The following is a 16780-nucleotide window of genomic DNA, read 5'->3' on the forward strand; positions in this document are numbered from 1 at the left end:
CACGCCCTGTGGGGAGAAGGTCCGCTACGACCCGGGCAGCTCTGGCCTGACACACACCAAGGTGAGCAGGTGAAAAACAACCTTTCAGCCTCGGCCTTGTGGGGAATGAATCAGCAAAAGTTCAAAAGTCTCCTGTGAAGTTCTTCATTCTATACATGCGCATGGGTCAGTTTTCAGACAAGTGACAACGGACAATTGGAAACTCAGAGATTTACAGGTATACACTGATCAAAACAAGTCATCATAGTTCATCCTACAGACTCAACTTGCAGATTCAAACCCCTAACTTTGATCTTGTTAGGACACAATATACTAGTGTTACGAGTAACTAGTTACTGTAACGCAACTACTTTTTGCAGTAACTAGTAATCTATCTAATGACTTTGAACTAACTAGTAACTTTAAAGTAATTAAATTACTTTTTGAGATGAGTAACTAGTAACTGTAACGAATTACAAATTTTCAGTAACTTGCCCAACGCTGCAATGGATGTTGGAATCATGCATTATTCAAATGCATGCAAATGGATGTACATAGCATGTTATTTCTAACTTATGATCTTACATACAGGTGCGTAGTGGAGGGTAAGCGCAAGTAAACAGTTTACCCGCCTCTTTGAAATGAGGCAGAGAGTTTACTCACCTATTTTCAGATCAGCTGTATAAATCAATGAGGGGAAACAAGGTGGGTAAACTACTCACCTTGGATAGTTTACCCACCTCTGTATTTACCACTACAGCCCTGCTTACATAGTAATGTAAACAGTACCCATTCCTGTGCTCTGTTAAAGGCCCAATTGCGCTCAACGTTAATTACGGATACACAGACGGACGGAGCTTTCTGTCCGTACTCTGCGTTCATTTCGTGCAGAATTCTGCACGTTTTCTGAAAGCTTACGGATATGGATGAAACGGAGCAGTACCACACACGCACTCACACATTTGACTCTCTATTGCCCACTAGTGGATCTATTGCTTAACATGATACCAACGTGAAAGACACATGGAAGTATGTGGGCAATGATGGTTACATAGTTTGAAATAGACGCATTTATTTTCGTATGAAAATGGAGTACAATTGGGCCTAAAGAGAAAAACATTATTTCTGCCGGGCAGAGAGGATTTTGCTGAGAATGAAACAAAATGATTTTATTTCTCACAGGTGTCGGTGAGCGAGCTGGATGCACACCTCAACTACACCTTCACCGTGGAAGCTCACAGCGGGGTGTCACTGTTCGCCGGCCAGGCAACGCCGCGGGCTGCCAGGCCGCCTTCCACCAGCGCTCTGACCACCACGCTGCACTACACAGGTGAGTCTGACCACCACGCTGCACTACACAGGTGAGTCTGACCACCACGCTGCACTAGCTGGTGCTAAGACTTTTCACGTTTTCAGCAACTCATTCCTAACATTTGTAATGTGTTTAGAAACAAATCTCTGAATTTGGTTTCCAGGGACGTTAACGCGTGTGACAGGAATGACAAGAAATGTCAGATTTCGTCAGTGTTAAACACAGCCTTACTTTCCAATTGTACTTTTTTCATATGCGGTTATTGCGGTAGGTACTGTAGGTCTTGTGAAGTATTCCTTAGAAATGGCCAATCACCTTCTGTCCCCTCTCCCCAGACCCTCCAAAGGTGACATCCATGCGTGTGGATGAGAGGACCTCCAGCAGCCTGTCCCTGTCCTGGGCTGTGTCTCCTAAAGCACGGGCCCAGCCCCGGCCCATCCGCTACGAACTCACCTACCGCAAGAAGGTACCATGATCCAGTCTAGTGTCACTTTACTGACATCAACAGTTTTGGTTTGAAGCAATAATCCATGACATTTTCATATAAGTAAATCAATAAATAAATGTCTGTTTGGCTATTCTCTCTCACCAACTGATATAACAAAACAGTGACTCAATGTATATCAAATTCATGAAAGCGTTTACATTTGCAGCAAATGTAAAAGCTAGGGAAATGTTAATTTTTATTAAAATTTTAGGGAAGATTTTGCTAGGCAGGGATACACGTCATCGATATCTGCTGATAAAGGCTTTCAAATGAAATAGCGTCATCGGCCCGAAACAAACTTTTCTGCCGGTATAACAGGCTGATAAAATAACACTTTAATGATGCCCTTTATATTCCCCTTCTCTTATTTTGCCCAATGAATGTGTCCATTTTGTATTTATGTCTGCATCTGCATCTGTGGGCCATCATGATAAGTGGGCATAATAATGTGTTCATTCCACTGCAAATGTGCAAATCAGCAATCTGCAGAAAGAGTCGGCAGAAAGTCCAATATGGTGCATCCCTAACATCTAACATTGCAGTTCTTACCGCCTCCCTTGCTCTGTCCCACAGGACGACAACCTGGACGTGACCACGTACACGGTGCTGATCCTGGAGAAGAGCTCGGTGCAGATCAGCGACCTGGCCCCAGGCACAGCCTACCTGTTCAGGGTCCAGGCCCTCAGCCAAGAGGGCAGCCCCCCAGGCTCCAGCATGGAGGACGAGTACGAGACCCTGCCTGAAGGTATGGAAGCAAACCACCATGCAAACAAAGACCTTTGATGTTAAAGCCCAGACGCACCGAAGTGACGGCAAACAACTAGTGGCAACAAAGGCCAACTGTTGCGTCGCACATGAGACCTACTGTAGGACTGCGGATATGCAAACCAGAGACATGAAACAAAGCAGCGTTTACCTACCATTTACACACCGCTCTCACTCACATAGACAGTTCTGTAACGTAGCTACTTCTAATCGAGAATATTTCTACTCAAAAGTTCCAAATGCCTCTGGCGTTGTCAGTCCTTGCCTGGTCTTTTGCTTGTGGAAGAAGAAAGGAAGAGTAGAAAAATAAGGAGAAACCACACTAAATGGGTGATATCATACAGCGACAGGGTCAAGGAGCTTTCCTGAACGCCATGTCGTTGTATTGGAATGATCAGATGAGCTGAAGTTTAAAAAGGATACCAACGTTTTGTCTCTGCACTCTCTTCCTTTTTTTTTTATAATATTCTTCCCCCCGATTTTTATCCCATTTTTATCCCCCATTAGTGCTAATTTTAATGTATTTATCCTGGTTGCTGCTCCACCCTCTGCCGATTTGGGGAGAGCCGAAACTGGCTCCATGCTTCCTCCGAGACATGGGCAGTTAGCCAGCCGCTTCTTTTCACCTGACAGGGGAAGCTTCACCGGTAGGACATAGCACGTGGGAGGATCACGCTATTCCAACGAGTTCCCCTCCCTCCGAACAGGCCTCTAATGACCAGAGGAGGAACCACATCAACAACCAGGATATTGCATGTTTTGGTGTGGGGTTCCTACAGTATATGAAGGAAACCCCCAGGGGGCATGGGGAGAACATGCAAACTCCACACAGAAAGGCCCTTTTGACGACCCCACCCTGCACTCTCTTCCTGTGCACTGATTTGCTTAAGCTGCTGACCAGCCAATCAGAGTGATTTCTCTCACCGACAGCCCGACGCCAATTCAACATTGTGTGTGTACATGTACATGTGTGGGAGTCTCAATAGCTTTATTCAAGTATGGCACTTCTGTAATGCAGGACAATGATTCCAGCAGTGTGCGTCTGTAATGCAGGACAATGATTCCAGCAGTGTGCGTCTGTAATGCAGGACAATGATTCCAGCAGTGTGCATCTGTAATGTGTTTTTTTTACTTTTCTCTTCCAGCGCACCTGACGCAAAACAACACAGCGGTCATCTTCGGCGCGGCGGTTGGAGGGGCAGCCATGTTGTTTATCGTGGTGGTGGTCCTGCTCGTACGCAAACGGTCAGCAACAACCCCCCCCCCCCTTTCTGTGCTGTTAACTGGTGGTAATACACCCTCCTTCACTGGCTTCCTCTCTCATTCTTAACGCCTTTCCTTTGTGGGGACTCCAAATGCCCTCTGCTTTCACTCTCTCCTCACCTCTCTTTCCCTCTTCCTTTCGCCAACTCTCACTCTCTCTGGTTCTGGCTCTGTGTTCCTGCACTCACTCTCGCTCCCTCTGGCTCTGGATCTGTGTCACTAGGGAAGAATGAGTGTTGAATGAACCTTGTCATTTTGCTCAGTGCTTATATTGGAGGGAGCGTTGGGGCCTTTGAAGGGAAATGGGCCCGGAGTGGCTATTGTTGCTGATAAGAGGCGCTTGGCTCTTTCTGTATCAGACCGTAGGCACTTTGTAAAGGTGACCTGGGCTTGTACAGTACTGTAGCCTGTCTGTCTGCCTCCCTCCCTCCCTGCCTGTCTGTCTGCCTCCATATCTGCCTGTCTGTCTGTCTGTCTGCCTCCCTGCCTGTCTGTCTGCCTCCCTGTCTATCTGCCTGCCTCCCTGCCTGTCTGCCTCCCTGTCTGTCTGCCTCCCTGTCTATCTGCCTGCCTCCCTCCCTCCCTGCCTGTCTGTCTGTCTGCCTCCCTCCCTCCCTGCCTGTCTGTCTGTCTGTCTGTCTGTCTGCCTCCATGGCTGCCTGTCTGTCAGTCTGCCTCCCTCCCTGCCTGTCTGTCTGTCTGCCTTCCTGCCTGTCTGCCTCCCTGTCTATCTGCCTACCTCCCTCCCTGCCTGTCTGTCTGCCTCCCTAGCTGCCTGTCTGTCTGTCTGCCTCCCTGCCTGTCTGCCTGCCTCCCTATCTGCCTCCCTCCCTGCCTGTCTGTCTGTCTGCCTCCCTGCCTGTCTGTCTCCATCCCTCCCTGCCTGTCTGTCTGCCTACCTGTCTGCCTCCCTGCCTGTCTGCCTCCATCCCTCCTTGTCTGTCTGTCTGTCTGTCTGCCTCCCTGCCTGTCTGTCTGTCTGCCTCCATCCCTCCTTGTCTGTCTGTCTGTCTGCCTGTCTGTCTGCCTGCCTGCCTGCCTGCCTCCCTGCCTGCCTGTCTGTCTGTCTGTCTGCCTGTCTGTCTGCCTGCCTGTCTGTCTGTCTGTCTGTCTGTCTGCCTCCCTGTTTGTCTGTCTGTCCTTCTGCCTCCCTCCTTGTCTGTCTGTCTGTCTTTTATCGGCTTGGCAAACACAGTCTGTCGTCGGCCTTTATCAAAGGCTCTATCTGAATGGAGGCAGTGCACCGATGTCTCGCTCCTTTTGAAAGTGCGTCTCAGCTTCTTGAAAAATCGTTACAACCGGTGCCATTGAGATGTAACCAGGCAAATGATACAGAGACAAAAGAACAATTGCTGTTTTGAAGTGGGATATTCAATTTGCAGACGGTTTTGTCGTTCATTCAGGAGAAGAAACTCTCACAGCAGACAAGGCCCAGAGGACACCTACTTCTCCAGCTCAGGTAGACAAAAGAAAAGGACTCTTTCTCTTGTGTGTACGTCTTTCTCCTCCTTATTTTATGTTTTTAAATGGAATATATGGCTATTCTTTTTCTCCCAGAGCAACTGAAGCCTCTGAAGACCTATGTGGATCCACATACATATGAGGACCCCAACACGGCCGTCCTCAAGTTTGCCAGTGAAATCCACCCGAGCCACATAACCAAACAGAAAGTGATTGGAGCTGGTGAGTGAGGACGCTGTTGAAACAATGCTGCTGCATCGCAGCTTAACTCTGAGATGCTGAAAGATTTTTCCAATCCCCAAAGTCACTGTTTATATTTTGTGTTTTCAACATCTGAACAGTTTGATTGACAGTGCTTACTTTATGAGATTAGCATCTATGTGGCTGAGTTCTCACACTACACGTTCAGACATGTTTTCATGTGGCAACTCTTGGCTGCGGGACCTGTGTGTTTTGGCTAAGAGAGCTGTAGGAGAAGCAGCATATTTTGGAAGGATATCAGAGCACCTTGCGCGGCCCTGCCCCCTCCATTGATAAGTTTATAGAGTACCACAGGAATGAGTCCTTAAGACCTGGATGTTAGCACTTCCTGCTTCCCTCATCTGGAAGTGAATGGGGTTTTTGTATGGGGATTTTGGTTAGATGCCTGAAATAACGTCTGTGGTTATGAAAAGTTTATGAAACTGAGACCTTTGTGTTCAGCAAGATAATCTTCACAAATGAGGACCACTTTTATTATGTTTTCTGCGATTTTCTGAAAATCGCAATAAAAAAATCGCAAAAAAGTTTACGTTTCAAAAGTCATAAAAATGGTCCTCATTTGTGCAGATGATCTTGCTGAACCCAAAGGTCGCAGTTTCATAAACTTTTGTTAACCACTTACCTTATTTCAGGCGTTTAACCAAAATCCCCATGCAAAAATCCCATTGACTTTGAGATGACGGAACCAGCGCGATGACTTCTGGGTTGGCCTCCTGCGCTCCTCTACTTGAAGTGTGACCACCTTTACTCTTTGAACCAGCAACACACAGCCCCTCCCTGGTTCCCACAGCCAGGCGGCCCCCCCCTCCCTCCTCGTGTGACAGCTGATTCCCATGCTCCCACACCACAGGCCTTCCACCCAATTATACAACATGGCCTCTCTCAACACCCAGCCCGCCCCGAACACACCTCTGTCAGAGAGCCCGAGGCCAAACAGCCGGGGAGACTTCCTTGTTGACTTTCTCTCCGTTACACAGAAAAGGCCTGGGGAGCGAGAAACCCGAGAAGACCGATCAAAAGCGCGTTCATCCGATATCTGTTTTCTGAATCAATTGTCCTGTTGACTCTGCGCCCTCCAGGGGAGTTTGGCGAGGTGTACCGTGGTATCCTGAAGGCGCCGGGAAGGAAGGAGGCGGCCGTGGCCATCAAGACGCTGAAGCCGGGCTACTCGGAGAAGCAGAGGCAGGACTTCCTCAGCGAAGCCTCCATCATGGGCCAGTTTTCCCATCAGAACATCATCCGCCTGGAGGGAGTGGTCACCAAATGTAAGGCCCTCTGCTAGCTTCCTAGTGGGGCAGCTTCGCTAGAAATTCCATAACAATTGTGCATTTTGTGATAAAAGAATTTGATACACTTGAAAAGCATTTGATACTCTTGAAAAGCATTTGATACACTCACAAAGCATTTGATACTCTTGAAAAGCATTTGATACACTTAAAATGCATTTGATACACTTAAAGCCAAAGGCATTCCAAAAACAATTGGATATCGGGGGATGATGGATTTGGGGGGGGTAGACTAATCTGATGTATCTTGGTGTCAAATCATAAAAAAAGAAAAAGAGAAATTCAAATTTGGAACTTTCTATCTCAATTTCAGAGGTTCGGTTTAGGTAGTTATGTCAATCACTTATTTTAAGTCTTGAATGGAGCTTCTGAGCAATTCTGAGGTTCCAAATTTGAATTCCTCATCATAAGAAATGTATGATTTGACACCAAGATCATCCATATCAGATGGGTCTACACAACATTAGGCTGCCAGTCATTCTCTAACTGCCCCCACTATCAGCAGTGTCATGGCCTCTCCTTGGTGTTGAGGCTGCTTGAGCAGCGTGTGACGCATATCTTCTTCTCTGTCTTGTGTATATAGTTAAACATGCCATGATTGTGACTGAATACATGGAGAATGGAGCACTGGATAAATACCTTAGGGTAAGTTCATTACACACTATTTGTTATCACAGTCATTACTTTGTACTAATTGCCACAGTGACTGCACGTTGTACCCTTTGGACATATTAGGGTTAGACTGATGTGGGTTTTCCAAGGCTGATTGCCAAAAATGGTTGTTTGGTACTGCCAATATTCAAGGGTTAGGGTTAGGGTAATGTCTGGGAACTTGACTCTTTATGCCAATATTCAATGTCTGGGAACTTGACTGCAAAAATGTCATGTCACAGAGCCACTGCGATATCCTTTAAACCACCATGGGGCAATACAACTAGAAATGAATGTAGGTACAGCAGCTCTAGCAGAATGAGCCACCACACCTATTAAATGGCAGCTAATCATTTACCAAAAGCATCATTAAACAATTAAAATGATAGATGAACATGCAAAGGAAATACAGTTTCATTGCAGGTTACCAGTATTTATAGCGCTGTGGTCAGGAAGGAACATGGATCTGTCAGAGGTGAGCCACATGCCTGGCCAGTATCCACTATTTCATAAAAGGCCAACATTTTCCTGACGTATCGACAAAACCCATATTGTTCAATCCCTAATTTATATTCTATTTCTAATTCATTTTGTATTGTCCTCCTCGTGAGTCCCGAGTGGGAGCCAGTATGTTGGTTAAACTCACTCCCCCAGGATAAAGGCCCGTTAATCAGCTCCGCCAAGTGAGCTAGCTCTCTTGGTGTCGTGGTTAGTGGGTGTGTGCTTTGGAAACCGGAGGTCGGCGGTTCGAATCCACCTCTGGGCAAGCCGTTAAGAGGGGTTGCTGCTGCAACTACTATCAACACAACGCCATTACACTCCCATGTCCAAATTCCAACTCTGTATTCTCTCACTGTTTAACAGGGCGTGCCTATAAAAGAGCTCGGTCACAGTGTGCTCTCGCTTTATGAATAGAAACTTTTAATTAATTTAGTTTAATTAATTTACCCCCCCCCCCCCCCCCCCCCCTCCCTTCCCACAGGACCACGATGGTGAGATGTCATCCTTCCAGCTGGTGGGCATGCTGCGGGGCATCGCTGCAGGCATGAAGTACCTCTCTGACATGAGCTACGTGCACCGAGACCTGGCCGCCCGCAACATCCTGGTCAACAACAGCCAGGAGTGTAAGGTGTCCGACTTTGGCCTGTCCAGAGTGCTGGAGGACGACCCCGAGGGCACCTACACCACCAGCGTGAGGACATACTGGGTTTATTTTATGGATCTTCACTTTAATCACAATGACTGCTAGCAGTTTGGGCAGCATTCTAGATTTAACCAGACTATATGATGGGTATGATTATTATGGGTAATATTATTGCTACTCACATGCTATGTTTAAATGTTGGCACATTCTTTTTTTTGTGTTCTAACTTGAATAATTTCCCTTAAATTGACCAGGGTGGTAAGATTCCTATTCGCTGGACGGCTCCGGAGGCTATCGCATACAGGAAGTTCACCTCGGCTAGCGACGTGTGGAGCTTTGGCATTGTCATGTGGGAGGTCATGGCCTTTGGAGAAAGGCCTTATTGGGACATGAGTAACCATGAGGTAAGCCTCAGCACTAACAGCAACTTTACTTCTTGGTAACACTTTATAATAACGTTCAGTAGTAAGTCATTTATAAGTTAATTTTAGCCAACCCATCAATGTGTTAGTTAACAGCATAACAAAATAAGTATATTTCTTCCTCACACCCCATCCTGTTTTCTCCCCAATTGTACTTGGCAAATTCTCCCTGCTGTCCTAGTCGTTGCTCCACCCCCTCTGCTGATCTGGGGAGAGTTGTACCCTCTGCTGATCTGGGGAGAGTTGTAGACTAGCATATGCTTCCTCCGATACACATGCAGTCACCAGCCGCTTCTTTTCACCTGACAGCGAGGAGTTTCACTGGCAGGACGTAGCCCGTGGGAGGATCACGCTATCCCCCGCAGTTCACCTCCCCACTGAACAGACCAACCAGAGGAGGCGCTAGTGCAGCGACCAGGTCACATACCCTTAATCCAGGTTCCCACCTGCAGGCACAGCCAATTGCAAACTACAAACGCCTGACCAAGCCGGAGTTAACACCGGGGCTCGAACCTGCGACCCTCGTGTTGGTAGGCAGGTATTCTACCTGGACACCCAACAAAAACTAGTGTTGAAAGACAGTTTAGAAACCCATATTTAGTGCTAACATTGTTCATCAGAAACCTAGCTGTGGCTGTGAATAGTTACCTGACAAACTGATTGCAGGTGATGAAGGCGATTAACGAGGCGTTCCGGCTGCCGGCTCCCATGGACTGTCCGTCGGCGGTGTACCAGCTGATGCTGCAGTGCTGGCTGCAGGACCGCTCCAAGAGGCCGCGCTTCCCCGACATCGTCAGCCTCCTGGACAAGCTGCTGAGGAGCCCAGACTCCCTCAAGACCATCGCAGACTTTGACCCACGGTGAGACTGCATTTACACACCACAGCAAGGGCTAGTGAAAAGCATGTTTTTGACTAGCTACAGTAGCTGCTAGCTCTAACACTTCACTGAAACTCCCACCATACAGCCCACAATACAATATACTCCATACTGACTCCTCCCACCATACAGCCCACAATATAATATACTCCATACTGACTCCTCCCACCATACAGCCCACAATATAATATACTCCATACTGACTCCTCCCACCATACAGCCCACAATACAATATACTAGTGTCCTCTAGAGAGAGAGTGGCGTCAGCGGAGGACCAAAATGCAAGACTCATTAGCCAATGAACAGCCAGGAATGGGTCTCGCGCTACTTTTGCATGCTAAAATAAAGCTGATAATGTAAAATTTGATTAAAAAAAATAATTTCAAAGTACAACACAAACTGTCCTTTTTGCTGCCACTCAACAGTGCTGCTTAATCCAGGACCTTACTTCCTGGAACTCTTGAGAGTAAAAAACTGGTCCATTGGAGTGAATGGAGATGTCGCAACTCTTCTTACAGAGCTCTGCAATATACTCCATACTGACTCCTCCCACCATACAGCCCACAATACAATATACTCCATACTGACTCATCATAATTAGAGTAACGACTACTGTAGCCAACTCTTCCACTGTAATAGACCACCTCCAAAGGTGGTCTGAGGCGGGCGGATCTCAATGCGCATTCGGTGCATTCAGACATGTCCTTTACTGAGATTGGAGCACTCAAGATCCACGTTTGGCCACTTAAGAACCAGTTCTGAACAGGTCCTAAGAAGTTTTACTTTCTTCGACTGTAGAAAGCACTCTGTACTGTACTGCCTAAAAAGACACCAGGTGCAGTGCCTTTTCCATAGCAGCCACCTCCAGCCTGTGTGGCACTAACGGCTCCCCATCGGCTATAATGCAGAACAAGGCACTGGTAGATTGTGTGGAAAAAAAAGTGAAAGAAATTACAGCACAAAAAGGACATAGTGTATCTGACACCTTAGGCAAGTGCAGACCTAGCTAATGAAAAATATGTCTGTACTAGTCGGGCAACAGCAAAGGCCCATTTTGTGTATGTTTGTGTGCATGTTCTGTAGGCATATTTCTTGTCTTTGTGTGAGAGCATTAACAGAAGAAACGGTGAGAAAGGACAAAGTAATGGGCTCTCGCCCTAACTGCTCCAACTGGTTTTTATCACAGGCTTCCTGCACAGTAATTACAGCCCTCTGCCTGCAGCCTCTTTGTTGTGGGGAAGCCTGTTGACGATTATCATTTGGATCTACTTTCTTTCTTCCAGCATATCCATCCGCCTGCCCAGCACCAGCGGTTCGGACGGCTCCCCCTTCAGGTCGGTGTCCGAATGGCTGGAGTCCATCAAGATGAGCCAGTACAGCGAGAACTTCACGTGCGCTGGCGTGGTCACCATGGAGCAGGTCCTGCAGATGAAGAATGAGTAAGTGGGATCCCATGTCAAGTTTTGTAACATCTCCAGTGTTGGGCAAGTTACTCAGAAAATGTAATGTTATTCATTACTTATTACTCCTTTAAAAAAGTAATACAATTACTTTGCTTATTACTTGGTATCAAAAGTAATTAGTTATGTTACTCGTTACATTACTGTATTACTTTTGCTACCACTCCCTCCATAAAGTGATGTACAACCGGTTTAGCCAGCTCCTTTTAGAACTGAATCCACTTTATTGAAACATAATTAACCTCACAGGAGTCAACAATCAATCAAACTGCATACTTTTTATTGATTTGCCTACCTAGGAGAAAAAACTAATCACGTTCTGGCAACACAGTAGTCTCACATAGTCAGACCTATCTCCACACTTTGTTTTAGCGCTGTGCCAGTGCTGGAGAAAGTAATGCAGTAACTTGAAGTTACTTGGATTAGTAACTGTAATATAATTACCGTTTTGAACATCACATAATAAACATCACGTCATAGAATGGTTTGTTTTAGTGGTTATTTGCTAAGTATGGTGTTGGCAGAGAGCAGGAGTACAGATGTCAAATAAGGCTATACTTCAGAGCCAGTTACAGTAAGGATGTTTTTCTTCCGACTTCAAGTCTGTTGTGGAGTATCCTGTATTATGTCTTGTCGTTATTTCCCCCAAAATGCATTTTAACAGCCAGCAGGATAGTTTGCGCACAATATAATCTCCAACCTCAGCTACAACTGGAGCGATGGAAAAAATAATGGCGAGAAGGAGAAGGAGCTGGTCTCATTTGTGGTGGGCTAGGAGCGGTGGCTTGTGGTCTCTCCATTCCTTCTTCTCTCATTCTTTCTGTCGTCCCTCCCTGCACCCACACACTAGCTGCCCCGGGCAGCACTTTTGCTCGGGCCCTGAAACCACCGGTTCTGCCTGTTTGGGGCAAAGGCCTCTGTGGCTTCTCCAACATGAAAGGAGGGCAGGAAGAAGAAAGAATAGCCTGTGGACCTGGAGGAACTTGAGGAGATTAAGGAACTGAAATAGATGGACGACACTTGAATGTCGGCACGGGCTGTAGCGTGTACTCCTAGAAAGATTGAAGAGGTGTGCTCAAAACGGCCAACTTATCACGGTGCAGTTTAAAGCAATTATCGGACCAACTGGGTCTGAAAGGGGTCATTTACTGAAACGGTCCAAAGTTCTGGCAAATAAATGGTTAGTGATGCACATATACGGTTGTTTTGTAGCAATAACGAGGGCCAGAAGTTTTCCTAACCGCATGTCCCACCAAAAGGACCCCCCCCCCCTCCTTCCTCTTCCATGGTAGATGTATCACAGTTGGTCTTGGTTGTGACTCAGGAAGAAGATGGGTCGATTGTGAAGCAGACGACGAGCCCTTTTGAAGTATTTGTCATATTCGATGGTGTGATTTCACGGCCTCGCATTTCCATCTCAAGTCATCTGGTACCACTCTCGGAAAACCAGCAGCTATTTACGACCTAGCCTCTGCTAGCCAGACAAGTGATTCATGGTCGACAGGGAGAATCCTCGTTAAGTAATTAAGCCTCTAATTAAGGCTTTGACTTTGGACGGGCATGTTGCAGGTCTGCATCACGTGCGTCTGGAGAGTGAAAACCCCCTTATTAGCCTTTAATGTTGAAGATAAATGGAACCCCTGGCAGATGACAAAGTTGGAAGACAGAGATGGGCCCAGTCAGACGTGAGTTGGCTATAAGCTGGTGATTCATCACGGTGTGTCAGTCGGCCATTACTTCAAGGGAAGAGGGGAAGGAAGGGAGGAAGCGTGTGCTGGAACGAGGCCAAAATATGACTGCAAAGAGGTCCAAACTCCAGCAACACTTGTAGTAGAAAGAACAGCATTCAGGGTTCCTACAGGTCCTTGAAATCCTTGAAATTTCATCAAGAACATCAGTGTGAGGCTGCCCCGTCACTGTCTCCTCTGTCTCTCTTACAGGGACATCAAGAACATCTGTGTGAGGCTGCCTGGTCACTGTCTCCTCTGTCTCTCTTACAGGGACATCAAGAACATCTGTGTGAGGCTGCCTGGTCACTGTCTCCTCTGTCTCTCTTACAGGGACATCAAGAACATCGGTGTGAGGCTGCCCGGCCATTTGAAGAGAATCGCCTACAGCATCCTGGGTTTGAAAGACCAGACCAGCAGCCTGAGTGTTTTTGCAGTGTGATCCTGCCACAAAGGGAATTGAACTCACGCACTGAAACAGGTCGCTCAGAGCTGACCTTTGAACTCTAAGCTGAGCTGGAGTGGAGCTGCGGGCCAGGGACGGCTTCGGATCGGCAGAACCAAACTTAACGCCGCGCCAAACCCCGACTGCAACGGACTGACTTACTGTACATTTTTACTTCTCCGAGAACAAATTGTATAACAAATTTCTTCATCTTATCCAAATGGGAATGGAGCGAATATACAGCAATAGATGTATGAATTAGACTGTGTATATTTAGAAATCTATTTTTATTATCCATGTCTTCTGTACAGATACAATTCAATGCAAGTGTTGTTTTTTCCTCTTGCATTCCTGCTTCATAAAAATCAAGAAATCAAGAATCAAGCCATGGTATGGCTGAAACGTTGGTCTTTACCAAATTGCACCCTGACGTTGTAGCATCCAGTATCAAACAAATACTAAGGGAAGCGTCAGCAGTAAGTGTGATGGGAGCGGTGGACTCCGGCCTGGGCTGAGTTTGTGGTTGGCGCTGATGTCATGGCATCTCCATTTAAATCCCTGTAATTCTCTTTGGTCCATTTCCTGTTTGACCAATGAGGATGGAGCATAGAGTGGGCTGAAGGAGCTTGAGCTGGCCAAAAGTTAAAGAGATGTTGCTTAGGTGTTTGAATACAGTCCAACCTGTATTTGGCACTATTGAGCTGGTGGGTTGTTACCATGGCTACTGTTATGCTTGCTACTGGCTCCATTCAGAAATTAAGCTATAATCATATAATTAATGTTATATGAAAAAAAGAGAGAGAGGGCATATATTAGGTACTCTTCATGTACAGTTTCTGCACATTCTTATTTTATTTTTTTTGGCGAGGACCAAAAGCATTGGAATCAAGAACGCCGCTTAAAATGTAGCACTTGGATCGAGAATCTTGATTCGTCTCAGATTTAGAAGAAAGCAGCGATCCCCTCGATCGTACTGGAAGAAAGACAATGAATCTGAATGGGGGGGTGGGGCTTGCAAGTGAGAAATAGTGTTGGAATGAAAAGAGTATGGATTCCATACTTGCCAGTTGCAGCGTGTCGGTAATGAAGAGTGAAAGGGTGAGGTTTGCCAAAATGCAAATGCCAAAAAAGAAAAAGCAGAAAAGAAAAACTCTTGATGTGGTTGTGATGATTTCATATTTGAGTAAATTATAGTTTGGTTTGCAATTTCAACGTCTCATTTAGTTTAGTTTGATAGGATCTAGATATTCTTTGAATTGGTTTATCCATATCTCTATGGGTTTGAGTAACATTGTGATGGGATGAAACTACATGCTGCTCGTTCCATGTGTTCTAATCTATTCCATTTAAAGTGCCTGGCTATGGAACGGCAGTGAGTGAGAGTGTGTTTCTATTCCATTTAAAGTGCCTGGCTATGGAACAGCAGTGAGTGAGAGTGTGTTTCTATTCCATTTAAAGTGCCTGGCTATGGAACAGCAGTGAGTGAGAGTGTGTTTCTATTCCATTTAAAGTGCCTGGCTATGGAACGGCAGTGAGTGAGAGTGTGTTTCTATTCCTTCAGACGCTGGTGCCCAGAGAAAGGCAGGAAGTGACGTTCACTTTGGCTCTTCCGGGTTTGGCAATGGGCCTAAGGGATTTCATTCCCTATTCATTTCTCCATAGATGTTTGGTAAAATCCTTATAAAAAGGGTATTATTTGGACAAACCAAGTGAGTTGAGATACAGAGGATACTAATAGGACCCCACAAAGCCAAGGGTTTAAGCTGCTCTACAGTGAGATACACATTATAGACTCTGTGCGCCCCTAGTGGTTGAATGCCATTATTGACATCTGAAACAATCACAAAAACGGCACCGCAGCAGCAGGGATACAGTAATGAAAAAAGTGTGTCACGACGGGAGTGACTGCATCTGTATAAGGATTTTGTGAAACATCTATATGGAAAAATGAATGAGGAATGAAATCAGCCCGATGCTGAACCCTGGAAGATGTGACGTTGGCACTGTGTGTAGCTGGAAGTGTGTAGTGGACAGTGTGTAGTTTCCCCAATGCTCTCAATTGATGACTGCAAATCATGTTGTTACTGATGTACACCTTCCTTTACTTGAATTTTTGCTATCATATTATTTTTCAAATGTATCAATGATTTTAGTAGGTTGACCCATCTTTGTAAAAGGGATTTTTCTTTTGTTATTAGTCTGGTTTGCTGGCTGCAATTACATCTTTTTTTAAACCTATTGTATGATTTGACCATTTATCATATACTGTACCAAACATATTTTATTTTTTATTTCCCATCACTGTGTTCAATTTGAGCAACTTGCCTCCAAAGGATGTCTCCTACTTTTTGCTGCCTTTCCAGACATTTTGAGTCCCTTCATCAAAAAGCAAACCCCTTCTTTTTGTTTGTTGTTTTATACTGTATTTAATAGTCTATTTATTTTTTACTTTTATTTATTTGTCAAGATAAAACACTGAGCTGGGATTTATAATTGAAGGTTGTTCTTTCAGTCAATAAAAAAGCACCCTCTATAGCCTCTCTCCTATTTGTTCACAAATTATTCAAGAATTAGCTTTCCTGCATGACATTTGTGGAGTAATATAGTCTGTCCTGAAATTGAATTTGCCTTCTGGCTACAGTATGACGACACACATCAGAAGCCTTCTGGCTGCTGTATGATGACCCACATCAGAACGGAGGAATGCTTTATTTTTGTGTGGAAGGGGTCTTTTTTTAAATTCCCTGTCCCAGGATGTTTACACTTCAACCTGGATATCCTTTTAATGTTAAATTAGATTTATTCCCATGGTTGGAGCCACCAACAAACACTGGATAGGAGCTTCTTTACCTGCAGAGGTCAAGTCAAGTCCATTTTATAATAGGCCTATAGTGACAAAATATTAACAAGTTATCTCGAGACACTTTTCATACAGACCAGTCATATATATGGAAAAAAGCACCTAACCCCGAACAAAAAAATGTATATCATCATGAAACTTCCCCAGTTGATTACTTACATTAAGACAATATTATTTTATATGATAAGTTTTCTTAAATGTTATTTTTAAATACCGGTATGCAAATGTACAGAAAACTAACCCATTAGGCCAGTCAATATGAAGAAGAGCACCCAACCCTGAAACAAATTGATATAAAGTGGTTTTCAATGTGGATATATATGTATATATATATGTTCTGGCTGACAGATATACACATAAAGATTGCTCTGTCAACAAC

General features: G+C 45.3%; 1 protein-coding gene across 1 annotated transcript in view; it reads left to right on the plus strand.

Moving 5' to 3' along the window:
• epha2b (eph receptor A2 b) overlaps window positions 1-16064 on the plus strand; it is a 38935-nt gene extending 22871 nt beyond the window's left edge. Inside the window, exons 5-18 of the mRNA XM_083642118.1 lie at window positions 1-61; window positions 1162-1309; window positions 1627-1757; window positions 2352-2523; window positions 3689-3788; window positions 5210-5265; window positions 5364-5489; window positions 6608-6793; window positions 7398-7459; window positions 8448-8657; window positions 8864-9013; window positions 9698-9891; window positions 11193-11348; window positions 13430-16064. The exon at window positions 1-61 is cut by the window's left edge and continues 151 nt beyond it. Of these exons, the coding sequence (XP_083498244.1) occupies window positions 1-61; window positions 1162-1309; window positions 1627-1757; window positions 2352-2523; window positions 3689-3788; window positions 5210-5265; window positions 5364-5489; window positions 6608-6793; window positions 7398-7459; window positions 8448-8657; window positions 8864-9013; window positions 9698-9891; window positions 11193-11348; window positions 13430-13538 (1861 nt within the window). The 3' untranslated portion in view covers window positions 13539-16064. The remainder of the gene's footprint in view (window positions 62-1161; window positions 1310-1626; window positions 1758-2351; window positions 2524-3688; window positions 3789-5209; window positions 5266-5363; window positions 5490-6607; window positions 6794-7397; window positions 7460-8447; window positions 8658-8863; window positions 9014-9697; window positions 9892-11192; window positions 11349-13429) is intronic.
• Window positions 16065-16780: the final 716 nt, after the last annotated feature.

The sequence above is a fragment of the Poromitra crassiceps genome, assembly GCF_964638095.1.
Source record: "Poromitra crassiceps genome assembly, chromosome: 8".
In the NCBI taxonomy this organism is placed as follows: domain Eukaryota; kingdom Metazoa; phylum Chordata; class Actinopteri; order Beryciformes; family Melamphaidae; genus Poromitra; species Poromitra crassiceps.